Source organism: Vipera ursinii, assembly GCF_947247035.1.
Source record: "Vipera ursinii genome assembly, chromosome: 1".
In the NCBI taxonomy this organism is placed as follows: Eukaryota; Metazoa; Chordata; class Lepidosauria; order Squamata; family Viperidae; genus Vipera; species Vipera ursinii.
Genome location: NC_139512.1, coordinates 12936148 through 12959466, shown reverse-complemented (window position 1 = coordinate 12959466; position 23319 = coordinate 12936148). Strand labels below are relative to the sequence as shown.

General features: G+C 46.6%; 3 protein-coding genes across 5 annotated transcripts in view; 2 read left to right on the top strand and 1 right to left on the bottom strand.

Annotated features, from left to right (window-relative positions):
* CHAF1A (chromatin assembly factor 1 subunit A) overlaps positions 1-12565 on the bottom strand; it is a 42985-nt gene extending 30420 nt beyond the window's left edge. The window contains exons 1-3 of one of the 3 annotated variants that reach the window (XM_083363369.1): positions 12381-12565; positions 10384-10466; positions 4799-5562 (exon numbers count right to left, since the gene is read on the bottom strand). In XM_083363369.1, coding sequence (XP_083219495.1) covers positions 4799-5562; positions 10384-10432 — 813 coding nt within the window. In that variant the 5' untranslated portion in view covers positions 10433-10466; positions 12381-12565. Of the gene's footprint in view, positions 1-4798; positions 6124-10383; positions 10467-12380 lie in introns of those variants that run through there. The other 2 variants (XM_083363368.1, XM_083363367.1) reach the window with 2 other exon arrangements.
* The window catches only part of LOC310632881 (uncharacterized protein), a gene marked incomplete at its 5' end in the record, with an annotated part of 266672 nt that overhangs the window by 117217 nt on the left and 126136 nt on the right, over positions 1-23319 (top strand). The window lies entirely within an intron of this gene.
* The window catches only part of SH3GL1 (SH3 domain containing GRB2 like 1, endophilin A2), a 73962-nt gene continuing 70529 nt past the window's right edge, over positions 19887-23319 (top strand). The window contains exon 1 of the mRNA XM_083350338.1: positions 19887-20882. Coding sequence (XP_083206464.1) covers positions 20838-20882 — 45 coding nt within the window. The 5' untranslated portion in view covers positions 19887-20837. The remainder of the gene's footprint in view (positions 20883-23319) is intronic.

Sequence of the window (23319 nt, the reverse complement as noted above, 5' to 3'; positions counted from 1 at the left end):
CCAAGAGCCTTGGTGGAGCAGTGGGCTAATGCCTCCTTAAGTAACACCAGCTGCCTGCAATTAGTGCAGGTTCGAGTCCCACCAGGCTCAAGGTTGACTCAGCCTTCCGTCCTTCCGTGGTAGGTAAATGAGGACCCAGATTGTTGGGGGGCAATTAAGCTGACTTTGTAATAATGCCGCTGGGGGGGGCGAAAGCCCTAATAAGCAGGCATATACATAGAATGAAGGCTACTGCTAAGCACATTGGTTTGTCCTTTAGATTGTAAGCCGCCCTGAGTCTTCGGAGAAGGGCGGGATATAAATGGGATTAAAAAAAAACAACTTTCAGCCCTAGGAAGGAAGTAATGGCAACCACTTCTGAAATTTTGCAACAAAAAAAAAAAACGGGGGGCAGAGCCAGGCAGAGTCAACGCTGACTAGAAGGCGAGTGCCCACGCAAACACTTTGTTAATACAGTGCACCGCCTCCACTGCAGATTTCCAAATTTCACTCAAACCGTATGCCTTCTTGCGCCATAAAATCCATGCTCATTCTCCAGATCAAATCCAATCATTGCAACAGGTCGAGGCCAGCTCAGAACCTCTGAGCCGTTTTAGTTGATGGGAGTCAGGCAGCATATAAATTTAATAAATTATTATTCTACGGAGGGGCTCAGATTTGATAAGTTTTCTAATCCTATGTGCTAACTGTGAAAACATTTCCATTCTGTGTTATTTTTCCCACAGAAATATCCAGAAAATGTTTTTCAGTTTTTAAAAGGGTGCTTTCTTGTAGAACTGTTGAAACCCTTTCATAAAAGATCTGTCAGCACCTTATCGCACTTAGCAAGAAGCCAAAATCAATTTCCAAGTTTAAAAAAAGCGCATCATCATATCCCATAGTATCTTAGCAGGCTTCTCTCCATGCAAGAGTTTTTTTCAGAAGAGAAAGAAAACTTACAAGATTTTGCTACAACATTGGAAATGGAAAAGATAATTTTATTTTGCTACAACAATGGAAATGGAAAAGATAATTTTATTTTGCTACAACAATGGAAATGGAAAAGATAATTTTATTTTGCTACAACAATGGAAATGGAAAAGATAATTTTATTTTACAGGGCTTCCAAACAAACTTGAAGATAGTCAAGGAGAGAAGCAACCTAGAACTAAGGAGAAACTTCCTGACAGTTAGAACAATTAACCAGTGGAACAACCTGCCTCCAGAAGCGGTGAATGCTCCAACACTGGAAGTTTCTAAGAAGAGACTGGACAGCCATTTGCCTGAAGGTTTCTGCCTGAGCAGGGGGTTGGACTCGATGACCTCCAAGGTCCCTTCCAACTTATTATTATTATAAGAAAGAAGATCTAACAAAATGGATTATAGAGCAGCCAGGAGAATCATTAGAGATTGGGAGACAAAAAACGAGCATCCTACTTAACTTGTCTTTCCAATTCCCAACATCATTTACAAAAATATTGGTGCCTTGGTGGAGCAGTGGGCTGAGGCCTCCTTAAGTAACACCAGCTGCCTGCCATTAGTGCAGGTTCGAGTCCCACCAGGCTCAAGGTTGACTCAGCCTTCCATCCTTCTGAGGTAGGTAAAATGAGGACCCAGATTGTTGGGGGCAATTAAGCTGACTTTGTAATAATGCCGCTTGGGGGGGGGGCGAAAGCCCTAATAAGCAGGCATATACATAGAATGAAGGCTACTGCTAAGCACATTTGATTTGTGCTTTAGATTGTAAGCCGCCCTGAGTCTTCGGAAAAAGGGCAGGATATAAATGGGATTTAAAAAAAAATATATAGGAAGAGTCGCCTGGCAAGCTGAACACACTGACTCAGAAAGCTACTTGGCAAAAGAAGAGAATTAGAGTTAGATTCAAGAGATTTAATGCGACTTACCAGATGGAGTACTATATGATTAAACACCGGTTTGAATATGGTTAAAAGAATAGATAAATTATGGACATAAAGGAGCCCTACAGTGAGAGGGATAAGATATACAGGTAGTATAGTATTTTTTATATGAAATGTAAAAATATTGGGATGGTGTAAGTGAATGAAAAGTTTGGATATTTAAAGGCAATTAACTTTGGGAAAATTATGACTGGTAAGAGTAATCTGAATACAGAGGGGAAACTAAACTTAAATAAGAATCTTGAGAACAGGATATATAGTGACTTAATGATGATTTTTACAAATAGAATTGAAACATAAGCCGATCAGAAAAGATATTATATGCTAATGCTACTGTTACTTGTACAAACACAAGAAAAAAATGTTTATATCCAACCTTGTATGTATTGAAAGCATTAAGAACTATATTTAATGTTGACGAAAGGAGAATACTACTGGAAGAAGATCAAGGAAATATTTCAATTAATATATTGATCATGGAATTATAGAAATTGTTTTTTTAAATGTATGAACCCAGACAACACGCTGTTTACTAAGCATTAAAAATTGTTATTGTTATATATATATATAGATCATATAGGAGCTGTGACTAGAGGGGCCTTCGCCCAGGTTCGTCTGGTGCGCCAGTTGCGACCCTATCTGGACCTGGATGCCTTGCGTACAGTCATTCATGCACTTGTGACCTCTCGTTTAGACTACTGCAATGCTCTCTACATGGGGCTGCCCTTGAGGACCACTCAGAAGCTTCAGCTAGTACAGAATGCAGCTGCGCAAGTTCTTTTGGGGGTCTCCCGATACTCCCATGTTACACCTCTGCTCCGTGAGCTGCATTGGCTTCCAGTTGCCTTCCGAGTGAAATTCAAGGTGCTGGTGATGACATACAAAGCCCTACATGGCATGGGTCCGGATTACCTACGGGAGCACCTACTGCCGGCGTCAACTTCCCTCCATCCTGTACGCTCCCACAGAGAGTGCCTCCTCAGGGTACCACCGGTCAGAGAATGTCGGCTGGTGACCCCCAGGGGGAGAGCATTCTCGGTGGGCGCACCAATCCTTTGGAACCGCTTACCGGCTGAACTATGGATGGCCCTCGACCTTCGCTCCTTCCGACGTGATCTAAAAACTTATCTATTCGAACAAGCCGGCCTGGCCTGATGGGTTTGGGGTTTTAACATTATTTTAACTAACTTACCACATTGGGCACAATCATTTAACGTTAAATCTTGTATCCTGTATTCTTATTTTTATTGCCCTGTACACCGCCCTGAGTCCTTCGGGAGAAGGGCGGTATATAAATCAAATAAATAAATAAATAAATAAATAAATAAATAAATAAATAAATAAATAAATAAATAAATGTATACATATACATACACACATATACATATATATATATGTAAAATTTTTTGGATTGCTAAAATTCTAAAATACTTAACAAATACTTTATGTGTGTGTGTGTGTGTGTGTGTGTGTGTGTGTGTGTGAAGTATTTTTCAAGTCTTTTGAATACCTTGCTAGTTAAATCTTTCTTCCCTATTTCAGCCTAACCCAAGGCTATCCGCAGGCTATAGTCACAACTTACGAATATCAGCCTCCCTAATTAACGAAGCTGAAGCCACCAGCCTGAGGATGACGGATGAGATTTCGTCAAAACGTTGCTCTGCCTTCAATTCTACATGGGAAAAAACCCGAATGACCAAAGATCTACATACAAACACCCGCGAAAACCTCAGAAAACACACACAAACACACACATATACACACACACACACATAATTTACACACACATATATATAACTTACACACACACACACACATATATATATATAACTTACACACACACAAAAGGGACGCGGTGGCTCAGTGGGTTAGGACGCTGAGCTTGTCGAACTGAAGGTCGGCGGTGTGGTGGGTCGAATCCCGAGGGCCGCGCAACAGAGTGAGCGCCTGTTACTCGTCCCAGCTTCTGCCAACCTAGCAGTTCGAAAGCACGTAAAAAATGCAAGTAGAAAAATAGGGACCACTCCGGTGGGAAGGTAACAGCGTTCCGTGCGCCTTTGGCGTCTAATCATGCCGGCCACATGACCACGGAGACGTCCTCGGACCAGCACTGGCTCTTCAGCTTTGAAACGGAGATGAGCACTGGCCCCTAGAGTCAGAAACGACTAGCACACCCGCACATGCGTGCTAGTCATTTCCGACTCTAGGGGCCGGTGCTCATCTTTGTTTCAAAGCCGAAGAGCCAGCGCTTGTCCGAGGACGTCTCCGTGGTCATGTGGCCGGCATTACATATACATATACACATACACACATACACACACATAACAGATACACACATACATACATACACACACACACACACACACACACACATATATGTTTTCTGAGGTTTTCGCGGGTGTTTGTATGTGGATCTTTGGTCATTCGGGTTTTTCCCCCGCATAGAATTGAAGGTGTAGGAGCAACGTTTCGACGGAATCCCATCCATCATCATCAGGCTAGTGGCTTCAGCTTCCTTCTTCTGGGAGAAGCATGTGGCGGTTTGTTCCTCTTTTTTAAACTGCCAGAGGGGGTGTGTTCTCCAAAAAGAGATGGGATTCCGTCGAAATGTTGCTCCTACACCTTTAGTTCTACGCGGGGAAAAACCCGAGTGACCAAAGATCCATATGTATGTATGTATGTTGCAAAAGGGGATCACATGACCCCAGGACGCTGCAACCATCACAAATGTGAGCCTGTGGCCAAGCCTCTAAAATTTGATCCCGTGACTGATGCTGCAATGCTGGTGTGAAAAACCGTCATAGATCCCTTTTTTCACTGCTGTTGTAACTCCGAGCGGTCACTAAAAGGACTCCCTGTTATATTTACCATGGTGTGGCTTTCCTGAAGCGGATACCAACCTTCCAAAGCGGTGTTGAAGCAGCTATCGGAGTAACGTCGTGCTCCCTGGTAACCGGAGACTGGGGAGAGCTGGTGAGAGAGAGAGAACTCGAGGAGGAATTTGTACAAGGCGTGTCCTCTTCGGGACAAGACTCCATGGTTTCGTTTTCGGAAGGTGCGCTCCGTTCCAAAGCTGCAGCTTGAGGAGATCTCGTGGCCAAGATGTCCTCCAGAACCACAACCGGCATTTTCCGTTCAAATATGACATTCTGAGGTTTATCCTCCTTGGGAATGTTGGTTTCAATCCCAGCTGACCCCGCACTTGGAAGTTCCTTATCTGTTACATCTAAGCAAGTTTCTAAACAAGGATCTAGCTGGGTGTCACTAGAGGAATTTGGGGAACCGGCCTGGCCTTCTTCCTCCTTCGGGGTTTCCCCCAAAGATGCTACTCTGATGTTGGAATGGATGGCGCCCGTGTTCTCATTCGGTCTGTCAGGTGGGTCGTCTGTCAAGTCTATTAAGAGCGGAGACTGACTTGCATCCTTCTTTTTGCCTTTCTGCACAAAGTTATCCAGAGGACCCTTGCCATTGACCAGTTGTGGGACGTGTGACTCCGACGCTTCCTCGCAACTGTTTTCCACATTGTCCGATAACGGATGCGGTGAGGCAGGGTGGGATGTGTTTTGATGGAGGACGTGCTGCACGCTCCTGGCTCTCTTCACTTCGGCGTTTGTGTCGTGTTTCTCCTTTGGTACGGGATTCAAGCGCTTGAAGGGCAGTCGAGCTGGAATAATGATCAATAAAATGAATATTATCGTTATGTAATTTGTATGGCTGCCCATCACGTCTAAGCAGCTCACAACAGATAAAAGCAACGATCCGATAAAACCGGTTTAAAACAAACCAACATGCAAATCCTTTTAAAAGAACTGCGATCAGCAGCAGCATCCGTTATTTTATCCGCTCAGTCCATGGGGTGGTTTGCAATTATTTTTATTTCCTACCTCGAATTACTTGTGTGTAAGGTCCATCACCTTTATAAAAATGGAAAATTAAACAACCAGCATCACACTATTTCCTATATGGGTTAGAGAACTTGATTCCTTGGGCATGAAAGCTGATTTTGAGCCAGTCTCTCTCTCTCTCTCTCTCAGCCCAACTCACCTCAAAGAGTGGTTGTTCTCGGGGAAATAAGGTATTAGGTATGTTCATGAGCAGTGGTGATGCAGTGGTTAGAAAGCAGCATTGCAGGCTAACTCTGCTCACTGCCAGTAGTTCGATCCTCACGGGCTCAAGGTTGACTCAGCCTCCCATCCTCCCAAGGTCAATAAAATGAGGACCCTGATTGCTGTACTGTGAAGCGGGATGTAAGTCCAAGTGCTATTGCTGTATTTGCCACCTTGAGTTATACAAAAAGACTAAATAAAAAAGTAATGATGTTAATAATTCTTACTTCAAAATATATACCTTTCTGGCACAGGACAGTCCCTTGACATCTGACCAAGAAAGGAATCTTGTAGTGGGAAAAAAAATGCTCACTAAAAGCTACAAGCTCCTTAAAAAGGAAAATGCCACACTGGGGATCCTGAATGGAATCTGTCAACATTTATCACTCTTGTACAAATGCTCGATAAAGAGACTACTATCAAAATAAGGCAACTAAATGGTGTTAAGACAGATTCAGAACCTTTTTCTTTAGATGGACTATCGCCAATGTCATCAAAAGCTTTAGAGCAGAGGTAGGCAACATGGCTGGCTCAGGAATTCTGGGAGTTGAAGTCCACGAATCATAAAAAGAGCCAAGGTTGCCTACCCCTGCTTTGGAGGATTATCACACAAGCTAAAAATCGGCAACAGAAAGCCTGCAGATATTACACATACGTCCTTCTCAACTGACATCCAAGCTTCACGCAAAGTTTCAAATTAAACATTTTTATTTTTCAAGACCATAAATTGACATTGTGGCCAAATCCCTGGAGATCTTTTGTGTTCCCACCTAGACAAATAATATTTTAGTTGCTTGACACCCGTATCCGGGGCTACTTAAATTGTCAAGCTCTTTTTCCAAGCAGAATTCTAAACAGGGTTTCTCATTAGCAAGTTTTATTGAGAAAAGACGGGATGGCAAGAATTCTAGCCACAGAACCGTCTCCCATTTAAAACAATCTAGTTTCATGTATATTGTGGCAGTGTGTATGTGTAGTGAAATGTGGCCTGGAGTCACAGAGGGAAGGGTGGCTTTCCAGAGGGCAGCAAAGCTTGGAAAGTCTGTTAGGAAGGGGGCAAAGACAGACCCTCCCTAACAGTTCACAGATGTATCTATAGTTGCGCAGATAGCTGCGTTAGTCTGTCTGTAGGCAAACAAAACTACTCAGAAGTAACCCCATGTGTTGTTCTTGGTTTGTGGGGCCTGACAAAAGTTTCTGATTTCTTTCTACCTGCAATCCATCAGGGAGATAGATTTATTCACTAACGATAGAGAAGCTTGCAGTAGCTGTTAAGAGTACAGTCCCCAGATTCTTTGTCAGCCTGGCAACCGATATTTATGGATGTATTCTCACAGCCCATCAGTGGACCCTGGACCACAGACTACGGATAACTAAATTTGAATATGAGGAAAATGTCTGACAAATTTTTATAGTGTAAGGCTAAGGGGCCCACGGTTCAAATGTGGGCAACCTTTTTTCTCTTAAAATATTAGAAACTAGAGTCATTCGAAGTAATTAAAGAGTCTGAACAGGTACTTGAAAAAAAATGAGGCATAATTAAACCACGGAATTCACTTCTATCAAATGGAGCAATGGCAACTGGATAACTCTGAAGGGGGAATGAGACGAATTCAGGAAAAACAAAGAGGTTGAAGGCTGTTAAGGATGACAGATGCACATTATCATTAAAGCTTCTTAGTAGGAGTGAACTAGGGAACACAAGTGGGAGAGTATCACACTGGGCTTCCCACAGCATCTGCCCGAACAATGCGGGGGGGAAAACGCTGGATGAGAAAGGCTTTTGGTTTGAAACATGGAAAATTGGAGACAAAAGAAGTGCTTTCTGAGAGCACGTGTATCTTTCAAATCACCGGAGCCTTTTAGAACATAATTTAAATTTAAACCAAGCCTAGATTCTATTTACTGTAGTTTCTCATTCTGGAACAACTGATTGATTCTGTCTTCATTTAGAAGGTAATAGTATTGAATGTTTAAATTGTATTTTGGCCTTTGGCTTTGTAAGCCACCCAGGAATCTATTAATAGCCATGCAAATGTATCCAAACATAATTGACAATTAAATTTATTACTATAAGACACAGAGAATGCTGTTAATTTAGCTCCAAAAGGGAATTTTGACAGATTCAAAAACATAAAACTATCAATACCAGCCATGAGTTTGGCGGTTCTGTATCCACAATATTTTCTCCAGTACCAGAGGCAAATAATATAGCTGAATTCAGGCATAACATTAAGCCATATAATTGCTTCCTTTTGACTGCTATATGAACTAGGACACAGGCATTATTAAACCATGATTTAATACTGCTTAGTGACAGGAATGAACCCAACCTACTCTAGTTATTCCACATACTTACATAAATTATGACATAATGTAATGTTTGACCTGTTAATATGAGTCCTTAGATTCTTACAGTGAGCTATCATCACCCATCCCACAGCTCAAGCAACGACATAGTCCTTGACTTACAACCATTTGTTTAGTGGCCAAAGTTCTAGTGGCACTAATTTATGGCCATTTTTCAGACTTGCAACCGTTGCAGCATCAACATAGTCACATGATCAAAATTTACACACTTGGAAACTGGCATGTATTTATGGCAGTCGCAGTGTCCCGGGGCCACGTGATCTCCTTTTGCAACCTTCTGACAAGAAAAGTCAATGAGGAAGCCAGAGTCACTTAACAACTGCAATGGTTCACTTAATAACTGTGGCAAGAAAGGTCATAAAATGGGTCAAAATTCACTTAACGGTCTCACTTAGCAACAGAAATTTTTGGGCTCGATTTTGATTGTAAGCTGAGGACTACCAGTATTTATTTATTTATTATTGGGACTTTGACAATAAAGGTTTATTATTATTATTATTATTATTATTATTATTATTATTATTATTATTATTATTATTATTATTATATTATATGCCGCCCTATCTCCTGAAGGACTCAGGGCGGCTAACAACAATAAAACACAATAATACAAATGTTAACAAAAAGATTAAACTAACAAGCCCCAGTGATAAAGCCTTAGAACCTTGGTGGAGCAGTGGGCTGAGGCCTCCTTAAGTAACACCAGCTGCCTGCAATTAGTGCAGGTTCGAGTCCCACCAGGCTCAAGGTCGACTCAGCCTTCCATCCTTCTGAGGTAGGTAAAATGAGGACCCAGATTGTTGGGGGCAATTAAGCTGACTTTGTAATAATGCCGCTTGGGGGTGTGTGTGTGTAAGCCCTAATAAGCAGGCATATACATAGAATGAAGGCTACTGCTAAGCACATTGGTTTGTGCTTAAATTGAAAGCCGCCCTGAGTCTTCGGAGAAGGGCGGGATATAAATGGGATTAAAATAAAAATAAAATAAAAAAATATTAAAAACATTTTTTTTTAAAAAAAAAAACCGTCGTCAGTCCAGGTCAGCCTGATGGAAATGTTTTGAGGCCGCGACGAAAGGACCGGAGATCCGGGGCCATCCAGAGCTCAAGGGGAAGTTGGTTCCATAGGTCTGGCGCTCCCACAGAGAAGGCCCTCCCCCTGGGGGTCACCAGCCGACATTGTCTGGCCGACGGCACCCTGAGGAGGCCCTCCCTGTGTGACCGCACTGGGCGATGGGAAGTCGTTCCCGGCAGCAGACGGTCCTGCAAGTATCCTGGGCCTAAGCCATGTAGGGCTTTAAAGGTAAGTACCAGCACCTTAAATCTCATCTGGAGGGCAACTGGTAACCAATGCAGCTCACGCAGGAGGGGTGTAATATGGGAGTATCGGGATGCTCCCATCACAACCCGCGTGGCCGCATTCTGCACCAGCTGGAGCCTCCGGGTGGTCTTCAAGGGCAGCCCCATGTAGAGAGCATTGCAGTAATGTATATGGGAGGTACCGAGCGCGTGAGTGACTGTATGTAGAGCATCTTGTAAGCCGCCCTGAGTCTTCGGAGAAGGGCGGGATATAAATGGAAATTAAAAATTAAAAATCTCGGTCCAGATAGGGGCACAACTGGCGCACCAGGCGAACCTGGGCAAATGCCCCCCTGGCCACAACTCCTATATGCTCTTCAAAACTGCAGTTTTAAAGGAGACCCAGGCTCCTGGCTGCAGATGCACTAATGGGGACTATTCTCAAGTCGCTGACTAGTTCAGCGCTGTTCAGGACCGCAGTTCAACAAACCCAAGATGAATTAATATCCGCCACACCATTCAACGAAGTTAATAGCATAAAAGAACCGCCCTTCCCTTTGGGCCTTTGCATTCTAGTTTCTGCAACTCCGTGAAAGGATAAAGGTAGGAAACACAGAATTGAATACAAACAGCATTACAAATCCAAGTAATAAGAAAAACATAAAAAGTTGAAAAAGCAGATTACATATTTGAAGAGAAAAAACAAGTTACCTTGGATTAGCTTCCGGGCTGGAACTCCAGTTTTATTTCGACACTCCATAGTTGCCTAGCAAAGGCAGATAATAATGAAATTTCTGTAGATATTCAGAACAAATGTGATATTGTTCACCTCAGATTAACAACGGCCGTCGGCCTTCACCCATTCCTTCTTGTGATCACTCAGTTCTAGCCACCCCATGCCAAGTCAAGTCCCCCTTATCATTAAACTACACACTACACACACACACACACACACACACACACACACACATTAACAGTTTGTTTCTGATTCACCTATCAAGTACCGTACCTTGGTTGGATTTAGTTTAAGCCAGCCACTGAAATTTGCAAGCCATGATTGAAAGCGTTGAAGGAACCCCTGGGATGCAGCATCTCAATGTGAAACCCCCGCCCCGCCCCCCCCAGCATCCAATTTGGCTACTATTCTCCTCCCTGGGCCAATCTTCCTTTGCTCAGTGCCCCCAGCTCTGTGACTTCTCCCCTGATGTGCAAGTGGGGTTTCCCCCAATACTTTTAACTGTCCCAGGATTTAAGCCCTGCTCAGGGTTCACACAATGCCTCGAACCCCAGTCTCGAGCCTCCAGGTGAAGCCCTCCCCCCCCAAAGCTGATGAGGCCTCCGATCCAAGGCCCTTCTGCCCTCTTTGTGGCCCCTGCCTGCCTCAGTTTCCCCTCAGAGACCCCTACTACTTCTTGTTTCCCTTCAGAGGTCCCTGCCCACCGTGCTTCATTTCCCCTCAGCAACTCCTCCTCCCTGCCTGTTTCCCCTCAGAGACCCTCCTGCTTGCCTCAGTTTTGCTTCAAGAGCCCTTCCCTCCCTGCCTCCCTCCTGCCTTACAGAACCCCCCTCTCCCTACCACCTCAGAGACCCCTCCCTCCTGGCTCAATTTCCCTTTAGAGACCCCCTCCCTTCTCCCTCCCTCCTGTCTCAGTTGCCTCAGAGACCCCTCCCCTCCCTGCCTCAGTTTCCCCCAGAAACCCCTCCCTCCTGCCTCAGTTCCCTTTAGACCCCTCTTCTCCCTGCCTGTTTCCCCCTCAGACCCCTGCCCTTCCTGCCTCAGTTTCCCCACACAGACCCCTCCCCTCCCTGCCTGTTTCCCCCAGAGACCCCTCTCCTCCCTGCCTCAGTTTCCCCGACAGACCCCTCTCCTCCCTGCCTGTTTCCCCGAGACCCCTGCCCTCCTTGCCTGTTTCCCTTTAGAGACCCCTCCCCTCCCTGCCTGTTTCCCCCAGAGACCCCTCCCCTCCCTGCCTCAGTTTCTTCGAGCCCCCTCCCCTCCCTGCCTGTTTCCCCTCACAGACCCCTCCCCTCCCTGCCTCAGTTTCCCCCAGACCCCTGCCCTCACTGCCTCAGTTTCCCTTTAGAGACCCCTCTTCTCCCTGCCTGTTTCCCCCTCAGACCCCTGCCCTCACTGCCTCAGTTTCCCCCAGACAGACCCCTCTCCTCCCTGCCTGTTTCCCCTCACAGACCCCTCCCCTCCCTGCCTGTTTCCCCCAAACAGACCCCTGCCCTCACTGCCTCAGTTTCCCTTTAGAGACCCCTCCCCTCCCTGCCTCAGTTTCCCCCAGAGACCCCTCCCTCCCTGTTACCCCTCAGACCCCTGCCCTCCCTGCCTCAGTTTCCCTTTAGAGACCCCTCCCCTCCCTGCCTGTTTCCCCCTCAGACCCCTGCCCTCCCTGCCTCAGTTTCCCCACACAGACCCCTCCCCTCCCTGCCTGTTTCCCCCAGAGACCCCTCTCCTCCCTGCCTCAGTTTCCCTTTAGAGACCCCTCCCCTCCCTGCCTGTTTCCCCCTCAGGCCCCTGCCCTCCCTGCCTGTTTCCCCTCACAGAACTCTCCCCTCCCTGCCTCCGTTTCCCCTCAGTACCCGCTGAGAGACCCCCCTCCTTTCCTTTTTCTTCCTTCCCCGCCTCAATTTCCCCTCGGGGTTCCTTCCCTCCCCCTCCCCCTCCGCCCCCCCCCCCCCCGCGGCTCGCTCTAGCCCCTCACCTGCCCGAGGAGAAGAGCGGCCGGGCGGCGGGAAGCCGACGCTTCCCGTCACATCCCCGGGGACAGCGAAGCCTCGCCGCGGCCGGCCCCCGTCCGGCTCGCCCTGCGCCCCACCGCCCGTCGGCTCGCTCGTATTTGGCGGGAGTTCGGCCGACCTTCGCGCTCCGGCGCCCTGATAGGGCGGGACGCCGCGCCCACGTGACCCTGCCGGCTGGGCGCGAGGGAGGGAGGCGCGCGGAGGGAGCGGGAAGCGGCGGCTCAGAGGTCTCGCGAGAACCAGGCCCGAACGCTCCGCCTGGCTCCGCCTCTCCCGGGAGGCGTCTTCAAACTTGGCGCTTTTATGACTTGGGGACTTCAACTCCCAGAATTCCTCAGCCAGGCATGCCTGGCTGAGGAATTCTGGGAGTTGAAGTCCACAAGTCATAAAAGGGCCAAGTTTCAAGACCCCTGAGAGAGAGAGAGAAAAAAAAGCGACGCGTGTCTACTTCGGGTTCTGGAGAGGGGAATGAAGGAGGGAGGGAGAATCAAAGAGAGCGCTTTCTCTCGTCTGCAGCCGGGCGCTCGCCCGCTGCTAGGTGGCTTTGATCTTTCCAAATTTCCAGAAAGAGGGGCTGCATCCCAAGACTTGGGAAAGTGGGGGGGGGGAGGGGAGACAACTAACCAGCGGAACTACCTGCCTCCAGAAGTGGTGAATGCTCCAACACTGGAAGTCTTTAAGGAGAGACTGGACAGCCATTTGCCTGTAATGGTATAGGGTTTCCTGCCTGAGCAGGGGGTTGGACTAGATGACCTCCAAGGTCCCTTCCAACTACTTCTTCTTCTTCTTCTTCTTCTTCTTCTTCTTCTTCTTCTTATTATTATTATTATTATTATTATTATTATTATTATTATTATTATTATTATTATTATGGATGGAAACTAGTCAAGGAGAGAAGCAACCTAGAACTAAGGAGAAACTTCCTGACAGTTAGAACAATTAACCAGTGGAACAGCCTGCCTCCAGAAGTGGTGAATGCTCCAACACTGGAAGTCTTTAAGAAGAGACTGGACAGCCATTTGTCTGAAATGGTATAGGGTTTCCTGCCTGAGCAGGGGGTTGGACTAGATGACCTCCAAAATCCCTTCCAACTACTACTACTACTTCTTCTTCTTCTTCTTCTTCTTCTTCTTCTTCTTCTTCTTCTTCTTCTTATTATTATTATTATTATTATTATTATTATTATTATTATTATTATTATTATTATTATGGATGGAAACTCATCAAGGAGAGAAGCAACCTAGAACGAAGGAGAAATTCCCTGACAATGAGAACAATTAACCAGTGGAACTACCTGCCTCCAGAAGTGGTGAATGCTCCAACACTGGAAGTTTTTAAGAAGAGACTGGACAGCCATTTGCCTGAAATGGTATAGGGCAGGGGTAGGCAACCTCGGCTCTTTTATGACTCATGGACTTCAACTCCCAGAATTCCTGAGTTAGCTATGCTGACTCAGGAATTCTGAGAGTTGAAGTCCATGAGTCATAAAAGAGCAGAGGTTGCCTACCCCTGGTATAGGGTTTCCTGCCTGAGCAGGTGTGGCAGGACAGCCTTCTTCCAATATCTCAGGGGCTGCCCCAAAGAAGAGGCAGTCAAGCTATTCTCCAAAGCGCCTGAAGGCAGGACAAGAAGCAACGGATGGAAACTCACCAAGGAGAGAAGCAACCTAGAACTAAGGAGAAATTTTTCTCCAATTAACCAGTGGAACGACCTGCCTCCAGAAGCGGTGAATGATCCAACACTGGAAGATTTTAAGAAGAGACTGGACAGCCATTTGTCTGAAACGGTATAGGGTTTCCTGCCTGAGCGGGGGGTTGCACTAGATGACCTCCAAGGTCCCTTCCAACTTTATTATTATTATCGTCGTTGTTGTTGTTATCCCTGAAAGTTGGAGGCATGTTTCATTTAACAGACTAACAGTTGGAAGGGACCTTGAAGGTCTTCTAGCCCAACCCCCTGCTCAAGCAAGAGACCCTATATCATTTCAGACAAATAGTTGTCCAATCTCTTCTTAATGCTGGAGCATTCACAACTTCAAGAAAAGGCAGTTACTTGTCGGAGATGGTATAGGTTCTCCTGCTTAAGGGAGGGGCTGGACTAGAAGACCTCCAAGGTCCCTTCCAGCTCTATTCTATTCTGGAGGCAGGTTGTTCCACTGGTTAATTGTTCTGGCTGTCAGGAAGTTTTTCCTTAGTTCTAGGTTGCTTCTCTCTTTGGTCAATTTCCATCCGTTGCTTCTTGTCCTGCCTTGGGGTGCTTTGGAAAATAGCTTGACTCCCTCTTCTTTGTGGCATCCCCTCAAATATTGGAGCATTGTTATCATGTCCCCCCTCGTCCTTCATTAAACTAGACATGCCCAATTCCAGCAACTGTGCTTTATATGTTTATGTATTCCCTTAATCATTTTTGTTCCACTTCTCTGCACTCAACATCTTTTGAGACTCTTTGGAAAGTTTCTCCCTTTTGATAGTTCTCATAGTATTACTTTGTGAAGTGACAAGCTTCCTCTTTCTGTTGTGTATTCAAGATCGACAGTGATTAATATTTATATGTATTTATATATAAGGGTGTAGATATATACATATGTTGTATATAGCCTGTTAACATGTGTGTTATGTATGAGCACACTTTTGAGAGCAGGTAACAATTTCATTTTTAATGCGTGCCAGTGTGCCCACAGTACTAATAATAATAAAGTTGGAAGGGACCTTGGAGGTCTTCTAGTCCAACCCCCTGCTCAGGCAGGAAACCCTATACCATTTCAGACAAATGGCTGTCCAGTCTCTTCTTAAAAACTTCCAGTGTTGGAGCATTCACAACTTCTGGAGGCAGGTTGTTCCACTGGTTAATTGTTCTAACAATCAGGAAGTTTCTCCTTAATTCAAGGTTGCTTCTCTCCTTAATTAGTTTCCATCCGTTGCTTCTTCTCCCGCCTTCAGGTGCTTTGGAGAATAGCTTGACTCCCTCTTCTTTGGGGCAGCCGCCAAGTAAACAATCCCCGTTAAAAAAAATGACAATAGAGATTATTTTATCTTATAAGTAACAATAAAGGTTACCTTATGAGAGAAAACGTAGGCATTGTGGCATTTTCTCTCCCTTTCTGATCCTGTACAAGTAATCCTTGACCTACAACCACCACTGAGCGCAAAATTGACGTTGCTAAGCAAGACGGTCGTTAGGTGAGGTTTGCCCCATTCTATGAATCTGTCGCTTTAATTCCGGCGCCAAAGACTGTCCATCCTTCCTTTTTTTTTTTAACTTTACCTCTATGGCTCAGTCCGCAGCCTGAAACTTTTTTTAAAAAAAAGAATAAGACCTATTTATTTTTATCTTAGCTTTAGCAACGTTTTTCGGCCATTGTTTCATTGAAAGAAGTCCCAAGGGAAAACAGTGCCAAACAAAATTTAAACCAGGAGGTGGGCTATCCTAGTCACCAATTTTTTTTTATTTATTACAGAGTTTTACAAAAACAAAATTTTACAATATATCCCCAAATCCCTCCCACCCCAAACCCACCCACTTCCCCCCCCCCACTTCCCAGAGCCAAATACAGGATTATAGTTACAATAATCATATTCTAAATAAAAATTATGCATAATATACAATTAACCAAATTCATAATGTGCTTTAACTCCCCTTTAACGTAACTACAAACAACGTACCAATAACAATATCCGCAGCCTGAAACTTGAAAGGGCAAACCCGTGGCGCTGCTGATTGGTCCAATCCGCTGCCTTCCTATTGGCCAGCGCAGAGACGAGTGCTCCTGATTGGCCGGAATGCAAAGTTTCTAAAGTGAAGGCGGAAAGTGGAATCTCCGCGGTTCATTTCCCGATGAAATGAATGGTCTGCATAAAGTGGATCCTTTATGTGCCTAGTGGGGAAGCGGAGAAATTTTTCTTCAAACTTTTAAGAGCTGTGGACTTCAGCTCCCAGAATTCCTCAGCCAGCCATGTGGCTGAGGAATTCTGGGAGTTGAAGTCCATTCATGGAAACTCGGGCTGCTATTTAAAAAACAAAACCCAAGGAGTCTAGCCCAGGGGTCTTCAAACTTGGCCCTTTCATGACTTGTGGACTTCAACTCCCAGAATTCCTCAGCTAGACTTGCCTGGCTGAGGAATTCTGGGAGTTGAAGTCCACAAGTCATAAAAGGGCCAAGTTTCAAGACCCCTGGTCTAGCCACTTATTCTAAACCAGGGTGTGAATAAACCAGGTTTTAAAGGCTCTATGGAGGGAGTCAGGGTAAGTGGACTGTAGGGAGAAATAAGTCTCACTAAGGGGTTTAATTTTTTTAAAAAAAAGGTTTTTTTATTATTGTTTTTAAACAGAGTTCAATAATAATTATTCCACAAAAACGCGTTGTCTGACTATCTTATTCACTAATACAAATTAAATTCCTAACCCCTAAATCTTTTCTTTCACCATTGATAAAACGGGTCCCAAGGTTGAAAATATTCTGTTTTTTCTTTCAACTTTAAAGTAAGTCTGTCCATTTCCGCACAGTCTAATATTTTTTTGATTATTTCTTCTTCTGGTGGTATTTCTTCATTCTTCCAATATTGTGCAAATATAATTCTTGCCGCTGTTATCACAGGTAGGATCAAATATTGTACTTTGCTTAACAGGTTTTTCTGGCATTATACCTGGACTTCAACTCCCAGAATTCCTGAGCCAGCTGGCTCAGGAATTCTGGGAGTTGAAGTCCATGAATCATAAAAGAGCCGAGTTTGCTTACTCCTGGTCTATGTGTTTCTCTAACATTTTTTCTAACCAAGTGTGGATTTTTGTCCAATGCTCCTTGCTTTAACACATGTCCACCACATATGATAATAAGGTACTCACTAATGGGTTTAATTTATGTATTTGCAATTTTTTAAATTAATGTGGCTGGGCAACCCCGAAGGAGGCAGGTGATGTCATGAGCTGAGGGCGGTCTTTTATGGCCTGGATTTGGTGAAAGTCAAATAAAAATCTAAGATAAATCACCCATGAAATCGCTGCCTCTTCCTGTCAAAATCGGCTTCTTAAGTTGACTGCCGCTCTGTAGAAGTCGTGCCGACATTGACATAGTAAAGATAAGATTACTTTTCGTCATCATCATCAGCCACTGTCTATCCACGGCAGAATGAAGGCTTCTTCTGCCAACCTAGACCAGGGGTAGACAACCATGGCTCTTTTAGGACTCGTGGACTTCAACTCCCAGAATTCCTAAGCCGGCATGGCTCAGTTTGGAAACCTCTCCCTGTCCCCTCAGCGTGGCTGGCTGAGGAATTCTGGGAATTTTTATTTTTTATTTTTATTCCATTTATATCCCGCCCTTCTCCGAAGACTCAGGGCGGCTTACAAGCTTAGCAGTAGCCTTCATTCTATGTATATGCCTGCTTATTAGGGCTTTCACACACACACCCCAAGCGGCATTATTACAAAGTCAGCTTAATTGCCCCCAACAATCTGGGTCCTCATTTTACCTACCTCGGAAGGATGGATGGAAGGCTGAGTCGACCTTGAGCCTGGTGGGATGCGAACCTGCACTAATTGCAGGCAGCTGGTGTTACTTAAGGAGGCATTAGCCCACTGCTCCACCAAGGTTGAAGAACACGAGCCATAAAAGAGCCAAGGTTACATAGCCTTGGGCTAGGCCAGGGGTGACAAACTGCCGGCCAGAGGGCTGGATGCATCTTAGTAAAACTGTGCCCATCCCATTGCTGGCAATGGGGAAAAAAGTCGCGATACGTCACATGACGTTGCGAGTTTGACACCCCTGGGACTCTAGGCAGTCCCCAGAACTCAGCACTGACTTGAAGGTGCACACACACCCACGCGCACACATACAAATATCTCATAAACACGTTCTGTTAAGTGTCACATACAGTAGTCCTTGATTTATGGTTACAGTCAAACCCAGTATTTCCGTGGCTAAGCGATACAGTTAAGCGAGCTTTGTCCCATTTTATGACCTTTCTTGCCGCAGTTGTTAAGTGAATCACTGCCGTTGTTAAGTTAGTAACGCGGCTGTTAAGTGAATCTGGCTTTCCCATTGGATTTTGCTTGCTTGCCAAAAGGTCGCCAATGGGGAATAGCGTGACCTCAGGACACAGCAACGAGCATGGGTCTGGATTATTTACGGGAGCAGCTTTTGCCGGCGTTAACTTCCCATCGTCCTGTGCGCTCCTCAGGGTGCTGTCGGTCAGGGAATGTCGACAGGCGGCCCCCAGGGGGAGAGCATTCTCTGTGGGCGCGCCCTGCCCTCTGGAATCAGCTTCCGGTTGAGCTCCGGATGGCTCCCGACCTTCGCTCTTTCCGCCGCGACCTGAAGACTTGGCTGTTTGAACTTGCCGGCCCGGACTGAGGGACTGGGATTTTAGATTTTTAAATTTTACATTTTACATTTTAGAACCTGTTTTATTGTTTAGGGCTACTTGGTTTAATTTATTTTAATTTTTGTATATTATGTGTTGTATATAGTGCTTTAATTGCCCTGTACACCGCCCCGAGTCCTTCGGGAGAGGGGCGGTATATAAATCCAAATAAATCCAAATCCAAGGCTAGAGCCTTGGTGGAACAGCTAGAGCCTTGGTGGAGCAGTGGGCTAAGGCCTCCTTAAGTAACCCCAGCTGCCTGCCATTAGTGCAGGTTCGAGTCCCACCAGGCTCAAGGTCGACTCAGCCTTCCATCCTTCCGAGGTAGGTAAAATGAGGACCCAGATTGTTGGGGGCAATTAAGCTGAGTTTGTAATAATGCCGCTTGGGGTGTGTGTGAAAGCCCTAATAAGCAGGCATATACATAGAATGAAGGCTACTGCTAAGCTTGTAAGCCGCCCTGAGTCTTCGGAGAAGGGCGGGAGATAAATGGAATTAAAATAAATAAATAAATAAATTAGTAAATAAATAAATAAATAAATATGAACCAGTTGCCAAGCATCTGAATTTTGATCACATGATCATAGGCCCACTAAAAAGGCGATAAGTGTGAAAAATGGTTGTGTTACTTTTTTTCCCCCCACTGCTGTTGTAACTTTGAACGGTCACTAAATGAACTATTGTAAGTCGAGGCCTTTGAGGGCATAGGGGTTTCCTGCTTGAGCAGGGGGGTTGGACTAGACGACCTCTGAGGTCCCTTCCAACCGGGTTATTCTGTTTATTTTGTACCGAAACACGTGGCCGGGCGGACTGCAAATACAACAGTACCGCCCCACGCGTGCGTCGCGGGTTAAAAGCGCCAGGGGGCGCTCTGGCGCTTTCCTTGACGCTCTCTCTGCCTCTCGCGAAAGGACGGGAATAGATACATATATATATATATATATACACGCGAACGCTCTACCTTTTATTTATCTATGGTGGAAAGCGTGGAACCGGATCCTCTTTTTTTTTTTACTCCCCCCCTCTTCCCTCTCTGGTCTTTTTAAATGGAATCCCTCCGCCGAGGGAAAAGAAGGGCGCCTTTGCGCAGGCGCAGAGAGGGGACGGAAATGGGCCATCGGGCCGTGTAACGTCCCGAGGGGCGCGGAGGGCGAGCGGGGCTGAGCTCGGAGCTCCGCGGGAGCCGAAGGGCGTCGTTCGTCTCCCTCCTTCCCTTTTTTCCCCTTGCCCGTTGGCCCGTCTACTCCGGGGACTACTTTCTGTGTCCGTCCGCCCTCCCTCCTCCCTCCGCCCCGTCTGCTCTCCTCCTGCTTCTCTTTCTCGTTCCCTCTCTTCCCGGGGAAAGGGAGAAGGGAGAGAGGGGCAGCTCCCACCCTCCCTGCTCGAAACCTCACTTCTTTGAAGCCGGCTCCTCCGCCCGCCCGCCGGACGGCTCTGCTCTCCTTTGGCCTCGTTGAGGACTAGTCTCTTGAGCCGTTGCAAAACCGCCAGCCAGTTTGATTTGGGGGTGGGGGGGGGCAGTGGCTGCCTTTCTCGGCTTCTTTAAAGCAGCCCTCGCAGGCAGGCAGTCTCTCTCCTCCGTCTTTGGCAGAGCCCCCACTCCATGAATTGGACGCTGGTTTTTGGCTGTTAAATTGGGTGTGTGTGTGTGTGTGTGTTTTTTTGGGGGGGCTGTTTTGCCCTTGAGCTGGGAGAGAGCTGGGGTCCTTGATTGACTGGGGAAGGGGCTGCTCTGCTCTGTTGGGGTGCTTCCGAGCTGCTCTGATCCGGACCCCCAGCCTCTTTTGGGGGAGCCACCCTATAGACTCCCCAAGGCTAGAGCATCTCTGCTGGGTGGCCAGGATCTGCCTGACACCCACCCACCCACCCCTGCCTGGCTGCTGACCCCTTCGTGCCAGAGCTGGGATCCTCCTGCCCCCCTTTTTCTGCCCCCCTCTGATCTCAAAGCTGCTGTGCCCACCATCACCAGCCCACCATCCTCTTGCCCCAAAGTGGGGTCCAGCTTCCTCGGCAGACCCCGCATTCGGCGAACACCCGAGGACCATCCTCTTCCTCGTCGTCATGTCTGTGGCAGGGTTGAAGAAGCAGTTCTACAAAGCCAGCCAGGTGAGCAAAACCCAAATTGCAGATTTCCAGATGAGGCGGCTGAGATTTGTTTGGTTTTTTTTTTCCTTCCAGATGTTCGGCTCTTTCTTCCTGAAAAATTCCCCAAACTCTAGTCTGCCCTCCTGTGCGGTGACTTTTCCAAACCGTGGTTTGCTGGGATGGGATTGGGGGAGGGGGGAGGGGGGAAGAGAGAAAATCTGGTCTAGGGATGGGCCGCCAGGATCCAAAGCTCTTGTTTTGCAAAAAGATGTTAGTTTGGTCTGCAATAACAGGGAGGAACAATTTGGGAAGCTTTTTTCCCCCCTCTCTGTGTGTGTGTGTGTGTGTGTGTGCGTGCAGTGGTCTTTGTGTAGCATCCCAAGAGGGGATGCGGTGAAAGTTAGGCTTGGTGAAAAGTGTCTTGAACCCCACTCTTTCCCCCAAATATCCTGAGTTGCATCAGTCCAGCTTTCAAACAGGTTTGTAAATACACCTGTTTCCTGTTGGGGAATGCTGGCAATTTGTGACACAAACAGTTTACCTGGCAGTGAGAATTCAAATTTTTCCACCGTGCTGTGTAAAGCTTTACAAGGGGTTGTTTGGGCAGGAGAGAGCGAGCTAGGCATGGTTCCTTTTGCAAAGCAGCTGAATTATTATTTGGGACCCTCTCCAGGCATTGGATCGAGCAAAAGTGAGGTGGGTGGGTGGGGGAAACTCACAAGCACTTTTGTGAAATGGTGTTTCCAAGCCTAAGCGGTGAACTCTAAATGTCTCCACTGAGACACGTTTTCTAAGAATTGGGGCGGTATTAGCAACGTGCCAAAGTTCTGTTGGGATGAATTTATTTGTTTATATCCCAACTTTATTATTTTGACAAATGACTCAAGAAGGCAAACGTCCCTAGTTTAGTTGGGTCTAAAAAGTCCCAATACTTTTTCTTCCTGTTATTTTCACCACAACTACCACAGCTTTGGGGCCGGGTTGGCTGAGAGAGAAGGATTGACTCAAAGTCACCCAGCTGGTTTGCATTCCTAACATTTCCCTAGAACTCTTCGTCTCCTGGCAATTTGCCTGTAGTCACCTAGCCGGCTTTCATGCCTAAGGCAGGACTAGAACTCGCCATCCCCTGGTGAGTCGCCCGGCCAGCTTTCATGACTAAGGCAGGACTAGAACTCACTGTCTTCTGGTGATTGGCCCATAGTCACCCAGCTGGCTTTCATGACTAAGGCGGGACTAGAACTCACCGTCTCCTGGTGATTGGCCCAAAGTCACCCAGCTACCTTTCATGCCTAAGGCAGGACTAGAACTTGCCCTCTCCTGGTGATTGGCCCAAAGTCACCCAGCTGGCTTTCCTGCCTAAGGCAGGACTAGAACTCACCGTCCCCTGGTGATTGGCCCAAAGTCACCCAGATGGCTTTCATGTGTAAAGCAGGACTAGAACTCACCGTCTCCTGGTGATTGGCCCAAAGTCACCCGGCCGGCTTTTAGGCCTAAGGCGGGACTAGAACTCACCGTCTCCTGGTGATTGGCCCAAAGTCACTCAGCCAGATTTCATGCCTAAGGCGGGACTAGAACTCACCGTCCCCTGGTGATTGGCCCAAAGTCACCCAGCCGCCTTTCATGCCTAAGGCGGGACTAGAACTCACCCTCTCCTGGTGATTGGCCCAAAGTCACCCAGCCGCCTTTCATGCCTAAGGCGGAACTAGAACTCACCGTCTCCTGGTGATTGGCCCAAAGCCACCCAACTGATACCTAAGATGGAACTAGAATTCACTCTCTCCTGGTGATTGGCACAGTCACCCAGTCCTCTCTCGTGCTTAAGACGGGACTAGAACTCACCCTCTCCTTGAGTTTGGCCCCAAAGTCACCCAGCTGGCTTTCCTGCCTAAAGCGGAACTTGAACTCGCGGTCCCCCGCTTTCTAGCCTGGTGCCTTAACAGTAGACCAAAAGTCTACTCTCGTCTGGATCCTAAATGTAGCCCTTCTTTATTTTGGGGAAAAATTGTGGAGGCCATAATGGGAAGTTGGGGTGGTGTACCGCATCTGTCTTTATGCCGTTTATTTGTAGCAATAAATTCGGGCTCTGGGAAGTTCCTTCTGGATGGGTAGGAAAAAATGCCAAGGAAGGTGTGTAATTCACTTTCTAACCAATAAACATTTTGAGACGGCGAGGCTATTTTTTGAATAGGTAAGTCTCCCGTGGCAGCCATTTTGTGAGTGCGCCCGCTACACGCTCAGTTGCAAATGGGCCCTAAATGGACACCTTCCCTTCCTCCTCCTCCTCCTCCTCCTCTTCGCACCCGGCCGTTCCTGAGCACGCTTAAAGCATCATTTGCTGATTCTGGTCTCCCAAAGATGCCAAGCCTACCATTTTGTCTGAAAGGGCCTGTGAAATGCAAGCTTGTTTTTAATCACGTGCTGCAAAGTCTTTGAAGCTTCCCGGCAAGACACCTCAGTA